The 22,235-nt window shown below is 48.1% G+C and overlaps 3 protein-coding genes and 1 pseudogene across 11 annotated transcripts in view; 2 read left to right on the top strand and 2 right to left on the bottom strand.

Moving 5' to 3' along the window:
• Positions 1–1,751: 1,751 nt before the first annotated feature.
• On the bottom strand, positions 1,752–4,374 carry LOC310661490 (heat shock protein HSP 90-beta-like; annotated as a pseudogene). The gene has a single exon. The product of its transcript is annotated as a heat shock protein HSP 90-beta-like (transcript).
• A 447-nt stretch (positions 4,375–4,821) lies between these two features.
• Positions 4,822–20,719, bottom strand: LOC310661659 (uncharacterized protein). Its single transcript, XM_083408075.1, has 9 exons — positions 20,669–20,719; positions 7,089–7,150; positions 6,595–6,674; positions 6,016–6,059; positions 5,820–5,887; positions 5,425–5,707; positions 5,241–5,320; positions 5,001–5,055; positions 4,822–4,868 (listed from the first exon to the last, which is right to left on the bottom strand). Exons 6-9 carry the CDS (start codon positions 5,663–5,665, stop codon positions 4,864–4,866), a joined length of 381 nt encoding a protein of 126 aa, XP_083264201.1. The 5' UTR covers positions 5,666–5,707; positions 5,820–5,887; positions 6,016–6,059; positions 6,595–6,674; positions 7,089–7,150; positions 20,669–20,719; the 3' UTR covers positions 4,822–4,863.
• Positions 9,698–17,807, top strand: SMIM19 (small integral membrane protein 19). 2 transcript variants are annotated; one of them, XR_014504007.1, is made up of 4 exons: positions 9,754–10,013; positions 11,375–12,308; positions 13,032–13,728; positions 14,446–17,807. XR_014504007.1 is itself a non-coding variant. In XM_083408068.1 (3 exons), the coding sequence occupies exons 1-3, from the start codon at positions 9,850–9,852 to the stop codon at positions 15,673–15,675; spliced, it is 357 nt and encodes a 118-aa protein (XP_083264194.1). In that variant the 5' UTR covers positions 9,698–9,849; the 3' UTR covers positions 15,676–17,807. The 2 variants fall into 2 exon arrangements, 1 of the variants encoding a protein (XP_083264194.1); XM_083408068.1 differs by lacking the exon at positions 13,032–13,728 and having other exon boundaries at positions 9,698–10,013; positions 11,375–11,499; positions 15,608–17,807.
• SLC20A2 (solute carrier family 20 member 2) overlaps positions 20,144–22,235 on the top strand; it is a 102,186-nt gene continuing 100,094 nt past the window's right edge. For 5 of the 7 annotated variants that reach the window (XR_014503972.1, XR_014503973.1, XM_083407724.1 and 2 more), the window contains exon 1: positions 20,182–20,322. The gene's annotated coding sequence lies outside the window, so the exon portion shown is untranslated. The other 2 variants (XM_083407720.1, XM_083407727.1) reach the window with 2 other exon arrangements.

The following is a 22,235-nucleotide window of genomic DNA, read 5'->3' as shown; positions in this document are numbered from 1 at the left end:
CTCAGCGCCTAGGGCTTGCCGATCAAGAGGTCGGCGGTTCGAATCCCCGCGGCGGGGTGCGCTCCCGTTGTTTGGTCCCAGCGCCTGCCAACCTAGCAGTTCGAAAGCACTCCCGGGTGCAAGTAGATAAATAGGGACCCCTTACTAGCGGGAAGGTAAACGGCGTTCCGTGTGCGGCTCTGGCTCGCCAGAGCAGCGATGTCACGCTGGCCACGTGACCCGGAAGTGTCTCCGGACAGCGCTGGCCCCCGGCCTCTTGAGATGGGCACACAACCCTAGAGTCTGTCAAGACTGGCCCGTACGGGCAGGGGTACCTTTACATTTACCTTTACCTCTAATCTACATCATTAGATCAATGTAATTTATTCCAAACAACAAACGCCCAGAGTTGTTCACCCACTATCCAGAAACAAGAGATCGTGTCCCCACAACTCTATTACTTCCTCACTCTTGAGCGATAGGAGGAACATACTGTGGAAAGAATTGATGGAGCCTCAAAAACTGGAAAACTTTACTGGAAGTTGATATAGTAAGAGGCATTAGGGAAAAGGGAAAAGGACCCCTGGATGGTTAAGTCCAGTCAAAGGCAACTATGGGGTTGTGGTGCTCATCTCGCTTTCAGGGCCAAGGGAGCCGGCGTTTGTCCACAGAGTTTTCCAGGTCATGTGGCCAGCAGGACTAAACCGCTTCTGGCGCAACGGGACACCGTGACGGAAACCAAAGCACACGGAAATGCCATTTACCTTCCCACTACAGTGATACCCATTTATCTACTTGCACTGGTGTGCTTTTGAACTGCTAGGTTGGCAGGAGCTGGGACAGAGGAACGGGAGCTCACCCCGTCACGGGGATTCGAACCGCCAACCTTCCGATTGGCAAGCCCAAGACTCCCAGTGGTTTAGACCACAGCGCCACCTGTGTCAGTAGGAGGCATAGAACTAATTTGAGACACGTCTCCCTAAAAAAATCAAACTAGATTTGAGGCGACACCAGTATTGGGAGCCGTTTCAAGATTTCCATCATATATGCAACACACATACATGCATGCAGTGGAGATTTAAAACCAGGGTTTTTCTTCTCTGCGATGGGCTGCCTTGCCAGGCCGACAAGCCCCTCTGCCCCTCACTTCCCTCTACAGTACCTGCAGACCACTGGAACCACAACTGGTCTCCTCTGCTCAATCCACCCGAGCCTGTCTCTGTATTAACTCTCTGAGGGTTTGAGAACCATTGGTTGCCCTCACTTGCTTTAGCTGGCTGGTCAAAGCCTTCCCTGGGGTGTGGCTGCTGCTACAGGCTGGTGGCTTTTACAGACCCTCCAAGTGTCCCTATTTTCCAGGCACATCCCTAATTTGGAGAAGCCGCCTCGGTTTCTGATTTGATCCCACAACGCCCCACTTTTCCTTAGGATGTCTCTATTCTCATTGGAGAGATGTTGGAGGGTATGGAGTTATCCAACCCCCGAGCTGTCTGAAGACAATCCTGTATAGGGAAGGTGTTTTTTTTTAAGTTTAATGTTTTATTATGTTTTTATATATGTTGGAAGCTGCCCAGAGTGGCTGGGGCAACCCAATCAGATGTAAATAGTAAAATTATCATTATGGAATGGGACATCCCTATTCTCACTGGCGAAATGTTGGAGGGCCTGCTTTTAGAAGCCCCAGGCGACCATTACAAGACATTTGTACTGACAGTAAACACAGAACGAAAGTAATATATTGAAGCATTTAATGCGCCTTGTTTTCATCAAGGTAAACCACATTCTTTGTTATTTTAATTCCAGTAAAACCAAACCAAATACAAACAGCCAACAAGAGTACAAGTCCCTGCTCTCTGAGGACAAAGGGCAGCAGGGAGGGAGGGAGGGAGGCAAGGAGCCAACTCACTGCTCTATTAGTGGGGAGGACATTCACTGTGTTCACCTCAGCTATGGCAGGATGGATGCTTGGTGGCCCAGCAGAAAAAGGATAAAACCCGCATGGGGGGAGGGAAAACCTAAAACCAGTGGGCCGGTCCCTTTCCCCTAAAGCAGCCTTTTTTCTAAACAAGCAGAAAGGCAGATCAGATAGGTGTGGAGACCCCTTGTCCCACTGGCTAGCAATTGTACAGGAAGGCAGTGAGAGACTGCTGACGAAGGCATGCCAGAGCACTGCCAGAGCCAGTCTTCCTGAGCAAGGAGATGGTGCAGGGAATGGATGGGGGCAAGGCAGAGGGGGAGGTCAGCGCCCTCTCTTTAATCCACCTCCTCCATGCGTGAGGCATCCTCGTCTCCTTCCAGAGGGGGAATATCTTCAGAGACAGCGGCACTAGGCTCTTCAGCAGCAACCTCATCTTTCTCAATCCCGAGCCCCAGCTTGATCATCCTAGAGATACGCTTGGAGTGAGTCTGTGGATCCTCCTTAGAAGCCAGAGGAAAGCAGTGCTGTCTCCAAGAGCAGCACCACAAGGTCCTGGACGGCCTGGTCGTTCTTGTCTGCCTCGGCCTTCTGACGCAGCGTCTCTACAATGGGGTGGTCAGGGTTGATCTCCAGGTGCTTCTTGGCCATTATGTAGCCCATGGTGGAGTTGTCTCGCAAGGCCTGGGCCTTCATGATACGTTCCATGTTGGTGGTCCAGCCATAGGTGCTGGTGACAATACAGCAGGGCCAGGAGACCAGCCTGTTTGAGACCGTCACCTTTTCAACTTTCTTCCCCAGGATTTCCTTCATGAGTTTGCAGAGGTTCTCAAACTTGGCTTTGCTTTCCTCCATCTTCTTCTTCTCGTCCTCATCCTCTGGCAGCTCCAGCCCTTCTTTGGTGATGAACACCAAGGTCTTGCCATCAAATTCCTTCAGCTGCTGGACGCTATACTCATCAATGGGCTCTGTCATGTACACCACCTCAAAACCACGTTTCCTCACTCGCTCCACAAAGGCAGAGTTAGCCACCTGCTCCTTGCTCTCACCAGTGATGGAAGAGATGCTTTTCTGGTTTTCCTTCTACAGGATACATATTCGGAGAGGGAATTCATCTCGGCGCCGGAGTGGGAAGTGTGGTACTGCAACAGTTCTGACAGGCGTTTCCTGTTGGTAGAGTCCTCATGGATCCCCAGCTTGAGATTTTTGGAGAAGGCCTCGTAGAACTTCTTGTAGTTTTATTTGTCCTCCGCCAGCTCTGCAAAAAGCTCCAGGCATTTCTTGACAATGTTCTTGCGAATCACTTTGAGAAGCTTGCTTTGTTGCAGCATCTCACGGGAGATGTTCAGGGGCAGATCCTCGGAGTCCACTACACCCCGGATGAAGTTCAGGGACTCTGGGATGAGTTCATCACAGCTGTCCATAATGAAGACGCACCTCACATAGAGCTTGATGTTGTTCTTCTTGTTCTCAAAGAGGTCAATGGGACCCGGCGTGGGATGCAGAGAAGCGCCTGGAATTCCAACTGCCCCTCCACAGAAAAGTGCTGAACAGCCAGATGGTCTTCCCAATCATTAGTCAAGCTCTTGTAGAACTCGCCATACTCCTCCTGAGTGATGTCATCAGGGTTTCGGGTCCAGATGGGCTTGGTCTTGTTCAGTTCCTCCTGGTCGATGTACTTTTCCTTGATCTTCTTGGTCTTCTTCTTGCTCTTGCCACCTTCCTCCTCTTCATCTGAGCCCACATCTTCAAACTTGGGCTTCTCCTCCTCATCCTTGGGGGCTGCCTCTTCATCCTCCTTCTCCACTTTTTCCTCTTCCGCCTCATCGTCGCTGATTTCCTTCTCACGCTCCTTCTCCAGATAGAGGGTGATAGGGTAGCTGATGAACTAGGAGTGCTTCTTCACCACTTCCTTGATGCGACGTTCCTCCAGGTATTCAGTCTGATCTTCCTTCAGGTGCAAGATCACTTTGGTACCACGGCCAACGGGTTCACCATGGTCAGTTTTGACAGTGAAGGAGCTGCCTGCAGATGACTCCCAGGCATACTCTTCATCATCGTTGTGCTTGGTGGTAACCACAACCTTCTCAGCCACAAGGTAAGCAGAGTAAAAGCCCACACCAAACTGTCCAATCACGGAGATGTCTGCACCAGCCTGCAAAGCTTCCATGAAGGCTTTGGTGCCAGACTTCGCAATGGTGCCCAGATTGTTGATAAGGTCTGCCTTTGTCATGCCAATACCACCAATGTCCACCAAGGTGAGGGTGCGATCATGGGGATTGGGAATGATATCTATCTTCAGCTCTTTCCAGCTTTGAGGGATCTGTCAGACTCTCATAGCGGATCTTGTCCAGTGCATCAGAGGCGTTGGAAACGATCTCCCGCATAAAGATTTCCTTGTTGGAATAAAAGGTGTTGATTATCATGGACATAAGCTGGGCAGTCTCTGACTGGAAGGTGTGCATCAAAACAAGTGCTGTACAACTACTGTTTAGATGGTTTCCTTGAACCCACAGGGACACAGGTAAGAAACATTTTCATGAACAGAAGGATGGAGGATGTGCGCATTATACGAAACCAAGTTTGTGTTCAACCAAAAGATGAGGATCTCCCATTCCTTCACTCTGTGCCGGGTCGTTCAGAATATCTTCAAAACCGATGCAGTCACAGTTGCCTTTCCAGATATCCAGGGACAAGTTAGCACTAGGAAGGAAAGGAAAACGCTGGAGCTGCTTCACTGCTTGGAATTCCACCTGCAGCTTCAGTGGTGCATGCAGCCCCGGAATATTTCTCAGAGTAGAAAAAATAATCTTATCTTGAATTAGGAACAACAACAACAAAATTATCCGGTGTGTCCAAAGGATGAACAGGGAAAAGTTCACTCTTCACATTCAAATGCTTCAGCAGCTGACAAATCAGAAACCGGAATACAGTCCTTCAGCTGAGATCCAAACGCTCTGGAATTCGCCTCAAGCTGTGTTTTTTTATAAAAAAAAGAAGGGAGGAAAGGACAGTGGTCAAAGACAATGGGAGCTGTAGTCAAGCAACCCCTGTAGGAAGGCCCCCAGCCTTCTCCCCGCCCCATGCAAGGTTCCCTTCCTCTTACCTGGTCTTTGGGGGGGAGGCTTGGGCAGCAGCCACAGCGGTGCACGGTCGAGATCCTGCAAGAAAGAAGGCATCTTTGAAGCACTGCTTCTTGGGCTCGAATCCTGTTGGCTGCTTTCGCAGTGGCATCTGGGTGGCCCCCGGGAGAAGAGGAGGCTGGACCAGATGGGCCCTTGGCCTGATCCTGCAGGCCCTCTTTGTGTGTTTCCTAGGGCCCCCCTCCTCCCCCCTGTCCCATTACCTCAGGGGCGAGAGGCCGTCGTCTGGGCTCCAGTCCCTCCCGGAGGAATGCGGCGGTTCCACGGCTGATCTTCTCCCTCGCTGCAAAACAAACAGAGACATCAGAAGGCTCCTGTATCCCAGCCACGCTAGCCCCAGTCTGGGGCAGGAGGGGGGGGGACCTGGGAAGGGGCATTTCCACTTACCTGATCTTATCAGGCCTCCCCACTTCTCCACCGTACGGGCATCCGACCGGCCTAGCACAGAAGCAACAGCCAAAGTCTCCTCCCTCACCTGAGAAGCTGTTTTAATGGGAGGAAACTTTGGCTGCTGCTTCTGTGCCAAACCGGGCCAGGATGGAGCCATGCCCGTACGGAGGGGGGGCAGTGGGGACGCGCCGCGAGGGACGACAGCCGGGAACCGCCGGGCTGCTGTTCTGTTCTTCATTCCGGGAGCCGGATCTGGAGCCTCATCCCTGGAGGCGTGGTCCTGTGGAGGAAGAAGGACATCACATGAGAATGGAAGCCACAGGTGGGAGAGTATTTCTAAGACTCCCAAAAGATGTCTCACAAGGATCCCTTTATTCCCTCTGCCCTCGTACCTGATGTTCGCCACGCCTCTTCAGGGACTTGGCCAGAACAAAATATGTGTTCGGGAAAGGCTCCCACACTGCAAAGAAAAAAGAAACATGAGCCTGGCTCCCTGCCATTCTAGCCCCAGTCTGGGGCAGGAGGGTGGGGGACAAGGGAAGGAAGCATTCCTAAAATATGGGGCACTCAGTTGGCATTTCCACTTACCTGAGCTGGGAGCCTTTCCCGCTTTGCTCTGGCCGGCCTCTCGCCTAAGGAAGAAACAAGCTCAGTTAGTATGATTGGGGGAGACAGGGAGAAATCTGGGATTGATCTCCACCAGAGCCAGATTATTCAATGGAGAGAGTAGGCCTATGGGCCAGGCAACAACGGATCAGAATAAGTACTGTTTGTTTTGCCTATTAATTATTGTTGGTTGCTAAAATCAAAAACGTATCAGGATATGATTTGCAAGGAGCCCAGGGATATTTTGACTGCCTAGGGGCCTCCACAGGTTTTAATCTGGAACTGTGCCCAACCAAGCGCCAACTTTGGGCTCTCAAATGTCAAGGGCGCCCTGTAGGCAGAGCCGTAGCTGGGTGATCTTGCGCCCCTGGAGAACCGTCCAGATCACGCCCCCTAGCCACGGTCAAATGAGCTCTTCTTTCTGCCTCTCCTCCAACCCTCCACCCATTCAATTCACCCTCTATCAAAAACCTTTTCTTATGAGGCAATAGCCCAGTGTGAGCGCACCGGCCGTGCCATCCTCAGACTGCCCCACCCCTGCCACAGAAGGGCACAGCATACCTGCAGATGTTGGTTTGGGACGTGGCACCGCTGGGCTGCTGCTTGGCCGGAGCCTTGACCGGCACTTCCAAACCACGGCCCTGCAAAGGAAGAAGGACATTTTACTCTCCTGCCATAGGCATCCACTCTAGGGGACAGAAGATTTTCTTCTGGGGCAGATCGCCCTCCATATTTTCTCTCCCCCCAGCCACATCAGGGGGCGGCCAGCCAGCGGAGGGACCTAGGGGGCAGGTGGGAGGGTGAAGGCCGCTCCCTGCAAGGCCCTTTCCACCTGGCCTGGGGGGCGAGGCCCAGACCCACCAGCCAGACCTACTGAAGAGGCTCCTCCTGAGGCCAGAGGAACATCGCCCAGCTATTGTTTTATTGTTTTATTGATTTATTATGCTGTAAACCGCTTGAGATTTTTATTAAAAATATAAAGCGGTATAGAACTATGAATAAACAAACAAACAAACAAACATGTGGGAAATGGATTCCCCATGGAATTAACATACCACTACTTCTAATGGCTCCCCACGGCGCCAGAGCAGCGGTTGTGGCCTTCCTGCCTGAGAACCTGTGAGACAGAAAGGAAAATAAAAACAGAGGAAGTTACCAACCAGTAATTCACAACAGAAAATATCCTGCCCACAGCCAGCCCTAGCTGGGTGCCAAACTCCGACCATCTCCTTCCAGCCAGATGCACTGACCCCTTGCAATTCTGCCTGGGCTGGAGAAAGGGGAGAGATGTTTTGCTCTCTGTCCCTCAGGACATAGATATGAGAGCCACACCATGCAGCCCTCTCAATATCTCAAGGGCCGTCACAGGGAGAAGGGAGGAAGCTTGTTTTCTCCTACTCCAGAGGCCCTTAGGACCTGATGCCGTGGATACAAGTTACAAGAAAGGGGATTCCAACTCAACTTCAGGAAGAACTTTCTGACAGCAACAGCTGTATGACAGTGGGAAGAAATCCCTCAGTGGGCAGTAGACTCTCCTTCCTTGGAGGTTTTTCAGCCGAGGTGGGATGGCCATCTGCCATGGATGCTTTAGCTGAGATTTCTGCATTGCAGGGGGTTGGTCTAGATGACCCTCAGGGTCCCTCCCAATTCTACAATTCTATAATCCTATGGGGTCCCAGGTTCTCACCTTTGCGAAGCTGACTCATTGCGGAGCAGTAGAGCAGGGTCAGGTTTGGAAAGCCGTACAGCAGACTTGAAAGCAACTCTCCTTCCTTGAGAGTCTGAATGTTGGTGGGGAGGCGGTTGAGAGTTGGTTGAGAGTGGTGGGTTCTAGAAGGGGGGGGGGAGGGAAGGGACGGCTTCTGATTGGCTGCAGGAGCTTCCTGCATTCAGAAGGAAGCCATGTCAGATGTTGGGCTTCCAAAGAACGTTCCCAAGCTGGACACTCACTTATAATTATTTTATTGGTTGAATTTATATTGCACCCTTTCTCCCGAAGGAGGCCAGAATGACATGAGATGTGGGTCTGTTCTTGGCAGTTTCCCGTAGATATGACACAGCTGAGGCGCAACTGGGAACACTGTGTGAATAAAAACCACTGACTTCAAAGTGCCAAAACTTACCTGCTTCTTTAGATGTGTGTCAGCAATGCAGACAGTAGTGGCTAGCTTTCCTATTCTGTTGGATTGCTGCTAGATTCTGGCTTCCTCACATATAAATGTGGCAGACACAACTAAAGAAGAAATACTGTTGCTCCCATCATGCCTACTTGGACCCATCAACCCTTACATCTGTGCCCTATTTTGCATGCTTAAATAATTCAGTAAATAAACTCAAACTGTGGATATGTGAAAAATTCACTCTGTGTGTTTTTCTCCTATATTGTTAGTTATTCCCCTTGCAGAAGAAGAGGGTGGGGCTCTTTGTCTCCCTGCCCATCCCTTTCCCCACAGAAGCAGCCTTCCGCTTTCCTTACACTTGGCTGAATCAGGCCCCACAGGTTTAATCAGATGGGCATCCAAGGGCCAATTCTGACTATCTGTACTATCTGCACCCAGTCTTCTGTACGGTCCTCTAAGGAGGCCTTTCCCATCCACTGTCCTCTTTTCCAAAGAGCGTTGTTGGTAGCGATGGTCTTGGCTATCCATGCCAATGAGCCTTTGATAGTATGTCCACCGCTTAGGAGTCCCAACGAAAGCAGAGCAGCAGGGGTGCTGCTGCTGCTGCTATGGAGCTTGTGGCAGAGCTTGGGCTCTTAACTCTTCCTTTAGCATCACAGGATTGTGAAGGGACCACAAGGACAATCCAGCCCCCTGCAATGCAGGAATCTTTCAACCAAAGTGGGGCTTCAACCCACGACCCTGAGGTTAAGAGTCAGGCTCTCCTGGCTGAGCCATGATTGGTGGTCAGCATTGAATCTCGGCCTCTCTGGCAGTGAGGAGCATTGCACCCCTTTGCACACATTTGGGGGTGTTTTTGGAAGAAGCCAGAGGCCACCACTGTATACTCTCCCATATTACATATTTAAGGTTACATGTTATCTTTATCATCCCCATTCTATAAATCAGAGCTTCCCAATTTTAAACACAATATATGCAGAATAAGGTCTTGGGGCTTACTTGCATATGAAAAGATTTTAACCCAAAGATATTGGAAGTAATAATAACTACCCACTGACAGTTATGTCATTTTAATAATCCATCGTCCTTTTTCCCCCTTTATTTGTGTTCTTCTGGAGACTGGAGTTTTTTCCCCCTTAAAAATTTTTTGGGGCCCCCAAATGTTTTGAAGAATACATGGATAAACACTGCTCAAAAAAGAACAGGCTGATATGCTTAGACTAAAGGAGTGAAGTTGGAAAGGCACGTTTTAGAGAGATTAAATCAAAAACCTAATGATTGCAACGATAGCATTGAATATAACATATGAGGAAGTCTAGGAGTTGTGGAGGGAGTCATGGGGAAGTCTGTAAATAGTGGTTTATTTTTGTGTGTCTCTGTATTGGTCTTGTGTTGTGTTTTTTCCTTTTTGCATTATCAAAACTCAATAAAATTTAAAAAAAATTTTTTGGGGGCCCTAAGCTATAGGTTCTTTAGCTTATACGTAAACCCGGCACTGCGTGTGCCAAAAAGGCGCTTGCAAAGCTCCGTCCCAACCCACCCGGAAGCCAGCAGCGGCGCGCGATGGCATTGCAATCGCCTTTCTTTGCAAATCCAGGGCTCTTTCCGCAGGACGTGACATCAGGCGCCGGCCTCTTCCTCCCTGTTTCCCTGCCCGGCTGCGGGCGCATCTCCGCTGGGCGCCGGATTCTCACCCATGGCCGGGGCGCGCGTACTGGGCGAGAGCGGGGGCGGCGGGGGCGCGGCCGCTGCAGCCGCGGCCCCCATGGACTACTCGGTGCACGAGGCTTGGAACGAGGCCACCAACGTCTACCTGCTGGCCGTGCTGGCCAGCCTGGCTCTGCTGGTGTACGCGCGCAGGTGGGCTTCCCCCATCTCTCTTTCGGTGCCAATAGAGGCCGGCAGCACTGCAGCCTGCCCATCGGAACTCCCCGCCACTGGGATCCAGCAGGGCGCCTGCAGAGACACCCGCTGCGCACTGTTGGGAACCCCTCCCCATCGCATTTAGCGTGGCGGTGCCTGCCCTTCGGAACTCCCCGTCACTTGAGATCCAGCAGGGCGCCTGCAGAGACGCCTTTAGCGTGGCGGTGACTGCCCTTCGGAACTCCCCGTCACTTGAGATCCAGCAGGGCGCCTGCAGAGACGCCTTTAGCGTGGCGGTGCCTGCCCTTCGGAACTCCCTGCCACTTGAGATCCAGCAGGGCGCCTGCAGAGGCACCCGCTGCGCACTGTTGGGAACCCCCCCCCATCGCATTTAGCGTGGCAGCGCCTGCCCTTCGGAACTCTCCGCCACTTGAGATCCAGCAGGGCGCCTGCAGAGACGCCTTTAGCGTGGCGGTGCCTGCCCTTCGGAACTCCCCGTCACTTGAGATCCAGCAGGGCGCCTGCAGAGACGCCTTTAGCGTGGCGGTGCCTGCCCTTCGGAACTCTCCGCCACTTGAGATCCAGCAGGGCGCCTGCAGAGAGGCCCACTGTGCACGGTTGGGAACCCCCCCACCGCCTTCAGCGTGGCGGTGCCTGCCCTTTGGAACTGCCCGCCACTTGAGATCCAGCAGGGCACCTGCAGAGACGCCCGCTGCGCACTGTTGGGAACCCTCCCCACCACCTTTAGCGTGGCGGCGCCCGCCTTTTGGAACTCCCCACCACTTGAGATCCAGCAGGGTGCCTGCCCTGCGCTCTTTCCGGCGCCAGCCAAAAGGAAGCCCGCTCAGGGGCTTGGGAAGTCGAGGTGGCATGAATCTGCTTGAGTGTTTCATTTTTTTTTTGCTTTGCGTGTTTTCGAAGTAGGGGTGTGTGGATTTTTCTCGATCTTGTTGTTTTGAGTCATTTTGTGTGGGGTTTTTTCTTTTAAGCTTTGAAGACGTTTTATGGCACATGCAAATAATGTGTAAAAAGGCAATTGTGATAATGGCGTGAAGTGCATTTGGAAGGATGGGATAGAGCAAACAGGGACGTTCAGAGTGGGGCCAGCCTGTGTGGTCTTTAATAATAATAATAATAATAGTCTCTGAAGGGGTGGTATGCTGCAGTGGTGGTAAGACTTGCCGCCTAAAGGAACAGGCTATTTCTTGTGCTACGGTCGTCTAATAAATGTCCTAAGCAAGCACAAATTTCATGGTTCTGCAGATTATCTTGCCACTTGCAACCGGAGGAGACATGATATGACACTTTATTATTTAGTACTTTATTGTTTACATGTTGCTTGTCCTTTTGGATTTTAGAAATAAAAGGAAGATCATGAGGATTTTTACGCTACCTCCTGCTGTAGAAGTACCACCTGAGCCAAACTTTTATGATAGCGTGAAAAAAATTCGTCTACGGCAGCAGCTAGAGATGTACTCTATCGGTAGGTATACTCCATCGGTAGGCTCCCAGTACGATTCTGAGCACAATTCAAAGCGTTGAATTAAAGCTGTAAAACGGCCTTGGTTCAGGATACCTGAAGGAGCGTCTCCAGCCCATCATTCAGCCCTGGCACTGAGATCCAGCTCCGAAGGCTGCCTGGTGGTTCCCTTTAAAAATGTGTTGTTGTTTTTTTGGGGGGGGTTATTGGGTTGTTGTTTTTAGTTTATGTATTTTGTGGTTTTATATTCTGATTTTATTCTGTGAGCCGCCCTGACACCTGCAGGTATAGGGTGGGGTGTTGTTGTTGTTGTTTATTTAAAGATACAGAGCTTCTAAAGATACAGAGCATCTATTCCCTTTTTTAAAAAAATATTTTTTATTAAATTTTCCATTTTAACAATCCAATCAAATCACATTAAGTGTTCCAGATTATACAAATACATATCATATAGTCCAAATATTCTGCCAAATTATAAATTCAACAAAAATCCAGAACATCTATTCCTTGTTGGAATTCATAACTGAATATATGTCAAAAGGAGACTCAAAATAGAAATAAACATTCAGGATATTTCAAAACTCGTAACAGAAGGATGTTTCAAAAGTTTCCAAGCTTACGATGGTACAGCTCTCTTCGTGCATGTTATACAGAGAGGTGCAAGAGGAAAGTCAAAACCAGGGGTCAGCGGGGGGTCCAGTCCACTGTCCCTCAAACCTTGGGGGGGGGGGCGGACTATATTTTGGGAGGGGGGGGAAATGAAAGCATTCCTATGCCCCACAAATAACCCAGAGAGGCATTTTAAATGAGAGGCACAAATACAAGATGGGTGACACCTGGCTTGAGAGCAGTACATGTGAAAAGGATCTAGGAGTCTTGGTTGACCACAAACTTGACATGAGCCAACAGTGTGAAGCGGCAGCTAAAAAAGCCAATGCAATTCTGGGCTGCATCAATAGGAGTATAGCATCTAGATCAAGGGAAGTAATAGTGCCACTGTATTCTGCTCTGGTCAGACCTCACCTGGAGTACTGTGTCCAGTTCTGGGCACCACAGTTCAAGAAGGACACTGACAAACTGGAACGTGTCCAGAGGAGGGCAACCAAAATGGTCAAAGGCCTGGAAACGATGCCTTATGAGGAACGGCTAAGGGAGCTGGGCATTTTTAGCCTGGAGAAGAGGAGGTTAAGGGGTGATATGATAGCCATGTTCAAATATATAAAAGGATGTCACACAGAGGAGGGAGAAAGGTTGTTTTCTGCGGCTCCAGAGAAGCGGACACAGAGCAATGGATCCAAACTACAAGAAAGAAGATTCCACCTAAACATTAGGAAGAACTTCCTGACAGTAAGAGCTGTTCGACAGTGGAATTTGCTGCCAAGGAGTGTGGTGGAGTCTCCTTCTTTGGAGGTCTTTAAGCAGAGGCTTGACAACCATATGTCAGGAGTGCTCTGATGGTGTTTCCTGCTTGGCAGGGGGTTGGACTCGATGGCCCTTGTGGTCTCTTCCAACTTTATGATTCTATGAAATAAAAGCACACGTTCTGCTTATGTAAAAACACCAGGCAGGCCCCACAAATAACCCAGAGATGCATTTTAAATAAAAGGACACATTCTACTCATGTAGAAACACGTTGATTTCCTGACCGTCCACGGGCCGGATTGAGAAGGCGATTGGGCCGCATCTGGCCCCCAGGCCTTAGTTTGCCTACCCATGGTCAAAACTATAGCATTGTGGAATGTCAGTCAGTATACAGGATCAACATAGCTTGTGAATAAGGGGAGTCACAAATCCCAATGGATGTTCCAGAATTTGCAGTTGGTTAGCTATGCTGGTGAATCTTGCCGCATTACTGCCTAGCTGGGCAGTAGGCTGTTATGACCACGTGGTCATAAGAAGGCATACAACTGTTCATATGTTTTGCCTCCTATTTACTGTTAATGAGAAGGGAGTAGTGTTCATTTTAGTTATGATGTCCTGGTAAATGGATGTTCAGCCAGCATAGATCAGAAACAAGTAGGTGCAAAAGTGGGACTTGCAAGTAAATGTTGCAGGGTGCTGTTCAGGGGGCCAGCCAGCCATGCTTTTTTCTAGGATAATTCCTCCATGGGATTTCATGTGTCCAGCCACTCCACCCCACCCTAACAGATACTTAGTGTTGGACTTTTGCGAGAAAAATGTTTTTTTGTGTGTGTACGTCTGCAGACCCCAAGACTGCTTGATGTTGTTGTTGTTTAGTCGTTCAGTCGTGTCCGACTCTTTGTGACCCCATGGACCAGAGCACGCCAGGCACTCCTGTCTTCCACTGCCACCCGCAGTTTGGTCAGATTCATGTTTGTAGCTTTGAGAACACTGTCCAACCATCTCGTCCTCTGTCGTCCCCTTCTCCTTGTGCCCTCAATCTTTCCCAACATCAGGGTCTTTTCCAGTGAGTCTTCTCTTCTCATGAGGTGGCCAAAGTATTGGAGCCTCAGCTTCACGATCTGTCCTTCCAGTGAGCACTCAGGGTTGATTTCCTCCAGAATGGAGAGGTTTGATCTTCTTGCAGTCCATGGGACTCTCAAGAGTCTCCTCCAGCACCATAATTCAAAAGCGTCAATTCTTCGGTCCAGCTCTCACTTCCATACATCACTACTGGGAAAACCATAGCTTTTACTATACGGACCTTTGTTGGCAAGGTGATGTCTCTACTTTTTAAAATGCTGTCTAGGTTTGCCATTGCTTTCATCCCAAGAAGCAGGCGTCTCTTAATTTCGTGGCTGCTGTCACCATCTGCAGTGATCAGACTGCTTGATACCTCTCTGTTTTGGTGTTGCTTTGGTTTGATGTTAGTATATAGGATGACAGTGTTTATCCTTTGAAATCATGGTCCAGGTATTCTCCAAAGGAGGTTCTCCATTCAGCATAATGAAAACAAAAGGAATACCTGCGAGACTGATGTGCACAAAGCTTTGCTCAAAGCCAAACACAAAATACAAAACTAGAAGTTGGCCAGTTTTCCCTGCAATAGAGAGCGACATGGTTTTTTTTGGGGGGGGGGGCTACTCTTGGCCTTTTTGTCAAGCTTCCCATTTTTTATTCTAGGGATGTAAAACCAGTTTACAGAATCTAGGTTGCAGAATTACAATGGGTTTCTTGTTTGCGAGTGATTTTTCTTACTGACAGTGTCCCATTACACCCCCCCCCCACTTTTCCTTCTAAGCTAGCCCTCTGAAAAACAAAACATCATTCCATGTATAACCTTAGTATCAATCTTTGTTAGCAGGTTGGGGGTGTGATTTTGCAACTTCTTACTGCCTGCCATTGTTGGACATGTGCTTACATCGATCGCTTCTATGACTTTAAATCGCTAAATGATGTGCCTTTAACAGTTACTATTAAATGTGGACATTTTGCACTCGTGACAGAAGGCAAATTTTTATCCTTAAAATGTGTGCATTGGAATTTGCTGAATGTGTATTGTGCTGAATTAGTTTGTTAGCTAACAGATAAACAATGGGTTTGAAGTAACTACATGTTGTGGCTGTTTTTTTGAGGAGGGGCAGAATCTTACAATAGGAATTTAACAATTCCCTGTATGTTTACTTGGAAGCAAGTCCCACTGAGTTCAGTAGGGCTTAGTTTCTAGTAATATCGCCTCTCCTGGTATGCCCCACGGAGGATCTTAAGATCCATAAATAGCAACACCCTAGAGGTCCTGGGCCCTAAGGAAGTTAGATTAGCCTCAACCAGAGCCAGGGCCTTCTCAGCACTGGCCCCGGCCTGGTGGAACACTCTGCCTCATGAGACCAGGGCCCGGCAGGATCTGATTTCTTTCTGCAGGGCCTGTAAGACAGAGTTGTTCCGCCTGGCCTTTGGTTTAGAATCAGTTTGATTCCCTCCTCCTTTCTTTTTCCTTTCTCCTCCTGTGAAGAGGTTGCATCCTAATGTTTTAATGTTGTATTTTAATCTTGTTTTTTAAATTGTATTTTAATCAACTTCTTTTCATTATTGGTTGTTAGCCGCCCTGAGCCCGCTCTTGGCTGGGGAGGGCGGGGGTATAAATATTATTATTATTATTAATACGTTTAGAATTGCAGTCTAATATATCCAAATGTGTTTATTTTTCTAGCAAGGAAATATGATCACCAGCAGCAACCGCAGAAGCAGACTGATAGTGTACAGCTATTGGTGGAATGAAGTCTCGAAGCTCTGAAGCTGAGAGGATGACGGAAAGTTTGGGATGTAGTCATTTTCAATGCGACTTGAATAGTATAGTGAATTGTATTCGTAAATATGGCCTTGAGAAGACGTATGTAAATGTACAGCGAGCATTTTCTGAAATCGGGAAAATTAACATGGCTGATACATATTGGTCCTGTTTCCCAGTTTGCATTACAAATGATTTCCAGTAAAAATAGGAGTAGATAAAGTTAAAGCAGGGCTGCTGGGACATTCAGTGTGGGTATCACAGCTATTCCCATTCAGAAGGGATGAGAAAGGCTCACGACATTTGATGTGCCCCAGTGCGGTTAATAAAGTAGTTGGTGCTGGCAGAAAACAGAATATATACTTATAGGCTCACAATAAATACCAAATGTCCTGTTTGGGTTATAGAATATAGATGAAGAGATAAAAATATTAGAATGTACAAATTTTCCTTTTTGACCTGGTAAAGAGTGGTGGATAAAACAATAAGTAGTTAAGGACGTCACTTATTTTCAGGTGGAGGCTCTGCAGGGCATGAATATATTTTTATAACCTGTTTTACTTGTCTTCCTGGTGTTTTCTTTAATCTTGTTAAGTTCCATTGTTGTTGCAGCTGCTGTTATTTTTAAGCCAGGAGACTTCCAGTTAAAATTACTTAGGACCATTGAACTCAGTGGAATTATGCTGTTTTGGCAGTTGTGCCTGGGTAGTCTGTGGTCCTAATTAGAATTAAAATAAACTTAAAATGTTTCTGGAGAAATGCCCATTTGACTAAGTCAGTAGCAAAGCTGCAATTCTTTATGGGGTGAGCACATTTTCTTATTGGGTTGTTAAATGGCGCTTTAATGCGGCACTGTTACAAAGAGGGTTACATAGCTGGAGCACAAGGTAATAAAACTGTTCTTAGCGATTACAGCCAGAAATGCTTGGAATACAGATCCACCTTTAATGGTCAGTTATAACTGTATTTGCAAATATGTCAGACAAAACGGATTATGATGGAATTATGGAGTGATTAGGTGATGCAAATAATTTATATGTAGGTACTCATAAATATTTGAAGAAATGGGAAAAAATTGCTCTAGGCACGTTTGAAAACATAAACATGTGATGAATTAAACAATGAATTGCATCCCTAAGTAGGTGGTGACTTTCCAATTATGGTCAAAAATAAAAAGAGCAGATTAACAAATTCCTGTCTAGTGTTAAATAGCCATTTCCAACACTTGTCAGTTTTTTTTTTTGTTTATGCCCCACGTCTCCTGAACTGCTGTCCTGTGCATAAAAGACTTCTAGGAAAGTAATGTGCTCAAGTATCTGATCACAGCCAAAGTTCCTTATTCTCCCTTCCACTTCCAATAGCATTTCTGGTGTGAAAGTTTAATGCTTTGGCTGTAGTGAGAAACTATTCAAAGAGTTTCCTATTTGGACTGCAGATGGAGTTCAGTAGTCCATCCTTCTATACTTGGGATTTGGCCTCTCATTATATCACCACGACCCCTCTTTGTGATTCTTTGCAGATTTCATTACATTTGCAGCACAGACTAGTGGGGATGAGCTTTCTATTTCAACAAGTGTAATCAATCAGATGAGCAGTTTGAGGGCTGATGTTCACATCACGTTGGGGCAGCTTTTTGTAGATATAAAAGTTATCCCCAGATCTGCATCTCTGGGTGCTATATCGTGGGAGCTTGGCGCTTGCTGTAGCGACTTCAGTGATTGTGTAGTAACAACAAAAAGGAAAGTGAATTTCTTATGCTGTATGAGTATGAGGAACCCAAGTACGTCCTAGTGCAGGCATAGGCAAACTCGGCCCTGCAGATGTTTTGGGACTACAACTGCCATCATCCCTGACCACTGGTCCTGTTAGCTAGGGATGATGGGAGTTGTAGTTCCAAAACATCTGGAGGGCCGAGTTTGCCAATGCCTGCCCTAGTGTATGACTTGTGAATATACAACTACATAGTATTATTGTAATATAATGTATCACTTCCATTGGACTGTCTGGTACTATTGTGCCCTGGGTAGCAGCTGTACACTTGCCCTTGCAAAATGCTCCCGTACTTTCAGTGTATAAAATGTTTTTGTATTTTATTTTTAACAGTAAAATGCATTTAAAGTTGGGTCTGTGTGAAGCTTATTTTTCCTGAGCTAACAGCATTTTGATGGGTAACATGCATGTAAGTTTTAAAATACATTTCTTACAAGGATGCACATTTTTTTATTTTATTAACTGGCACGTGAAGAATTATTTATCAGACCTAATCTCTAGTGAGGGATGAGGGTGGCGCTGTGGTCTAAACCACAGAGCCTAGGGCTTGCCGATCAGAAGGTCGGCGGTTAGAATCCCCGCGACGGGGTGAGCTCCCGTTGTTTGGTCCCTGCTTAATTTGTTCCGGAGGTCCGTTCTTAACCTGAGGTACCACTTTAGCTAATGGGGCTTCCTGCTGCCGGCGTGCCACTGGCGCACGATTTCTGTTCTAATCCTGAGGTAAAGTTCTTGACCAGAGGTACTACTTCTGGGTTAGTGGAGTCTGTAATCTGAAGTGTTTGTAACCAGAGGTGTTTGTAACCCGAGGTACCACTGTACTCTATTCCGAACTTAAAAATGGAAAGCTTAATGCTGGTAGTCAACAAAAGAGGTTTAAAGACTCTCTCAAGGCAAATCTTCGAAAATGTAGTATAAACACCAACAATTGGGGAACGCTGGCCTGCGAGTGCTCCAGTTGGAGAACAGCCTTCACCAAAGGTGTTGTGGGCTTTGAAGACACTCGAACTCAGGACGCAAGGGAGAAATGTGCTAAGAGGGAGGCATGCTTGTCAAATTCACACTGTGAACAACTCCCACCCAGAAAACAATGTCCCCACTCTGGAAGGACGTGTGGGTGCAGAATTGGCCTCCACAGTCACTTATGGACTCATTGTGAAAACTGTGTCTATGGAAGACAATCTTACTTGGCTATGAGGGACTGCCAAAGAAGAAATACTTTTAGAAAGAGCATGGACCACGCCACATGCTGGATCTCTACGGGCAGCTTTCGCTTCTGGCCCAAGGGCAGCGTGTGCCCAACCCAGGAAGCGCCAGTCAGACATGCCTAGAGGCACAATAATAATGTTGTTCAGTTGTGTCCAACTCTTCGTGACCCCATGGACCAGAGCATGCCCGGCACTCCTGTCTTCCACTGCCTCCTGCAGTTTGGTCAAACTCATGTTCGTAGCTTCGAGAACACTGTCCAACCATCTCGTCCTCTGTTGTCCCCTTCTCCCTGTGCTCTCCATCTTTCCCAACATGTTTTGTACTGAGTTGAATAGGATCCAAAATGCAGCAGTCTGATTGGTCCTAGAACAATTGGATCCAGAATGCAGCAGTCTGACTGGTCCTAGAACAATAGGATCCAGAATGCAGCTGTCTGACTGGTCCACAGGAACCACCCAATCCAGCTACAGGTGGAAGTGAATCCGCAACCTGATTGGCCTACAGGAGAATCCTGGAATTAGCCAATCACGTGGGGCCCATTGTGTAAATAATGTATATAAAGCAGACATTCTGGGGGGACTTCCATTCCTCCTCACCACTATGAGCTGAATAAAGAGAATGAAATCTTTTCCAGGGAGTCTTCTCTTCTCATGAGGTGGCCAAAGTATTGGAGCCTCAGCTTCAGGATCTGTCCTTCCAGTGAGCACTCAGGGCTGATTTCCTTCAGAATGGAGAGGTTTGATCTTCTTGCAGTCCATGGGACTCTCAAGAGTCTCCTCCAGCACCGGAATTCAAAAGCATCCATTCTTCGGCGATCAGCCTTCTTTATGGTCCAGCTCTCGCTTCTATACATCACTACTGGGAAAACCATTGCTTTGACTATACTGATCTTTGTCGGCAAGGTGATGTCTCTGCTTTTTAGGATGCTGTCTAGGTTTGTTGGATGGATATAATATAATAATAATAATAATTAATAATAATAATAATAATTTTATTATTTTTTTATACAAATAAACCACCCCTAAGCTCTTATTCGTGCCAAACTAGGCTCCGGGGATTTACTGAAGAATGGGAAAAGTTTGCAGAATATATGCATAATTTAAGTGAAAAACAAATAACGCTTGTAACTTTTAATGAAGCTTTGTAAAAAAAGAAAGATTAGAACTGGAGTGAAACAAGATTTAATTTATAAATTAGATGAGATTTTGGAAATGTGTAGGAAATTAAGAAGGGAAGGAGTGCCAGCCAAGTTGAGGGAAGTCAAAAAAAGAGAATGGATTTAAAAAATTGTATGAATTGTATTCTAAACTGAATAAAAATTATATTGAAAAAGAAAAAAGGGGAATAAAAACTAGGCTCCGGGGAACCTGCCCGCCCCATAAAAACCAGAAGCACCCAGGCGGCGGGGTGTTACCCCATTCGCCCTCCGTGCTTCTTCCGCTTCCGGCGGCGCTTTCCTATTCCCCCCCCCTCCACCTCTCCACCGCGATCTTATTTTCCTGGTGCACATCCGGGTCCTTGCCGGCGTGCTTGGCGCCCGTTGTGTAGGAGAGCGGCGGGCGCGCGCGGGCGCGTGACACACATACACAGAGCGAGAGCGAGAGGCTGAGAGAGGAGGCGGGCAGGCGAGGCGCCGGGTCTGCAGAGCGCGTGGCTGGACGGTGAGGGAAGAGAGCGGGCGGGCGCGAGCGCGTGTGGAGACGGCGGTGTGTGGAGACGCGGTCGGTGGGTCGGGCCGCGTGTCCCGGTCACGGTCACGGTGACCGTGAAGAAGTCACGCGGGCTTGGGACCGGCGTCGCCGCCGCCGCCGCAGCGGCCTCCCCGACCCCCGCGCCAGCCGCTTTCCTTTCCCCCTTCACGTGTCGAGGCTGAGACCCGCGCGTCTCGTGTGAATAGCGAGCGGCGCGGGGAGAAGGCGGCGAGGGCGTGTGAGGGGGCCGGGAAGCGGGGTGGGGGGGTGGGGGAGAAGAAACCCCCCACCAAATAAAAACGGAATAACGCCTCACCTGCCCCGTGGAAGCCAGGTGCATGTCCCCTCCATGAAGGTTTGCGTGTCGCTTCTCTCCTTGGTTGAAGAGAACTTTTTTGTGTTAGTTGCTTGACTCGCCGGCCAGGATGCACATGAAGCCCTTTCCCGCCCCCTTCCCCCCCCCCAAAAAAGTTCAGCTGTTACCACTGTTTTTTACCTTTTGGTGAAATGTCCCCTGATTGTCCTGTCTGGCTGGGACGAAGTCCCTTTTTCAGTCAGTTCCTACCCAGCGTCGAGGTTGTATCGACTATTCTTTTCTGTGTTTGTTTGTTTGATTGATTGATGGATTCCCCTTTTCGTCTTGAAGAAGAGGGGCAGCAGCAGAGATAATCTCATTTATGTTTGTTCCATTTCTCAAGTTTCATAAAATGCAGTGGCGTAGCGTGGGTTGTCAGCACCCGGGGCAAGGCAAGTAATTTGCGCCCCCTAACCCGTGGATTTGCGCCCCCTAACCCGTGGATTTGCACACCCTAACCCCCAGATGTTGCGCCCGGTGCGGCCGGCCCCCCCTGCACCCCCCACGTTACGCCACTGATAAATGAGAGGCAAAAAGAGATGATAGGTGGGAACTGAAGGGGGTTTTTCTAGCCAGAAAACCTTGGAAGGCTGCTTAGCTAAGCATCCCTGCACTAAGTGACTCGTTTTCTGTTAATCTTATGTATGATCCTAAGCATGTCTGTTTAAAAATAAGGGCACGTTACTTTACCCAGGATTTAAAATGCCTACGGTCAGAGTTATAGCCCTACTCTCTCCCCCCCCCCTCTTCTCCATAAGGCAGTCAGGCCAACATTTGCTATAAAAAGGTACCTAAATTGTTGAGGAAGTGGTACACTGCTGTATCTGGGAGGGGTTGTTGCACATAAAGTGGGCATGCCTGAACTATTCCTGTGCTGCTTTGTAAAGATAATATTTTTTGTTTTATTTTAAGCATTGTTTCCATGTTATGTGACTGGACAGGCCAGGCTAGGCTTGATGTTAGTTGTATGGCTAGCTTTGGCATGCATGAGTTTTAATACATAAATACCTACCAATGGGAGCTTTTCTCCCCATGCCATTGTTCCAATCTGATTTAGCCCTGCACTGATTATTTATGTCAAACTATGCACAACATTACTAACCACTAACAATATCTAGTTAGGCCCTAAGATATACAGTGGTACCTCGGGTTACATACGCTTCAGGTTACATACGCTTCAGGTTACAGACTCCGCTAACCCAGAAATAGTACCTCGGGTTAAGAACTTTGCTTCAGGATGAGAACAGAAATCGTACTCTGGCAGCGTGGCAGCAGCAGAAGGCCCCATTAACTAAAGTGGTGCTTCAGGTTAAGAACAGTTTCAGGTTAAGAACGGACCTCCGGAACGAATTAAGTACTTAAACCGAGGTACCACTGTATTTACAAAGAGGTTCAGACGTGCAGTTATTACTGTGTTCCCCTTTAAGGTTCCTGCCTTATTTGAAGGACACACAAAATAATACTGCATTCCTAACTACACTTAGGAGACACGGGTGGCGCTGTGGGTAAAAACCTCGGCGCCTAGGGC

The sequence above is a fragment of the Podarcis tiliguerta genome, assembly GCF_965153285.1.
Source record: "Podarcis tiliguerta genome assembly, chromosome: 13".
Classification (NCBI taxonomy): domain Eukaryota; kingdom Metazoa; phylum Chordata; class Lepidosauria; order Squamata; family Lacertidae; genus Podarcis; species Podarcis tiliguerta.
The sequence above is the reverse complement of the archived record's forward strand: the minus strand, read 5'-3'. Positions and strand labels throughout refer to the sequence as shown.

What these genes read in the sequence shown, in the direction of transcription:
- LOC310661659 (XM_083408075.1), bottom strand. Translation starts at nt 5,665, where the DNA reads ATGAAGAACAGAACAGCAGCCCGGCGGTTCCCGGCTGTCGTCCCTCGC. An exon ending in GGGAGGCCTGATAAGATCAG is followed by an intron (nt 5,321 to 5,424) that starts GTAAGTGGAAAT and finishes TTTGTTTTGCAG; the next exon opens with CGAGGGAGAAGATCAGCCGT. An exon ending in GACGGCCTCTCGCCCCTGAG is followed by an intron (nt 5,056 to 5,240) that starts GTAATGGGACAG and finishes TCTTTCTTGCAG; the next exon opens with GATCTCGACCGTGCACCGCT.
- SMIM19 (XM_083408068.1), top strand. Translation starts at nt 9,850, where the DNA reads ATGGCCGGGGCGCGCGTACTGGGCGAGAGCGGGGGCGGCGGGGGCGCG. An exon ending in CTGCTGGTGTACGCGCGCAG is followed by an intron (nt 10,014 to 11,374) that starts GTGGGCTTCCCC and finishes TTTGGATTTTAG; the next exon opens with AAATAAAAGGAAGATCATGA. An exon ending in GCTAGAGATGTACTCTATCG is followed by an intron (nt 11,500 to 15,607) that starts GTAGGTATACTC and finishes TTATTTTTCTAG; the next exon opens with CAAGGAAATATGATCACCAG.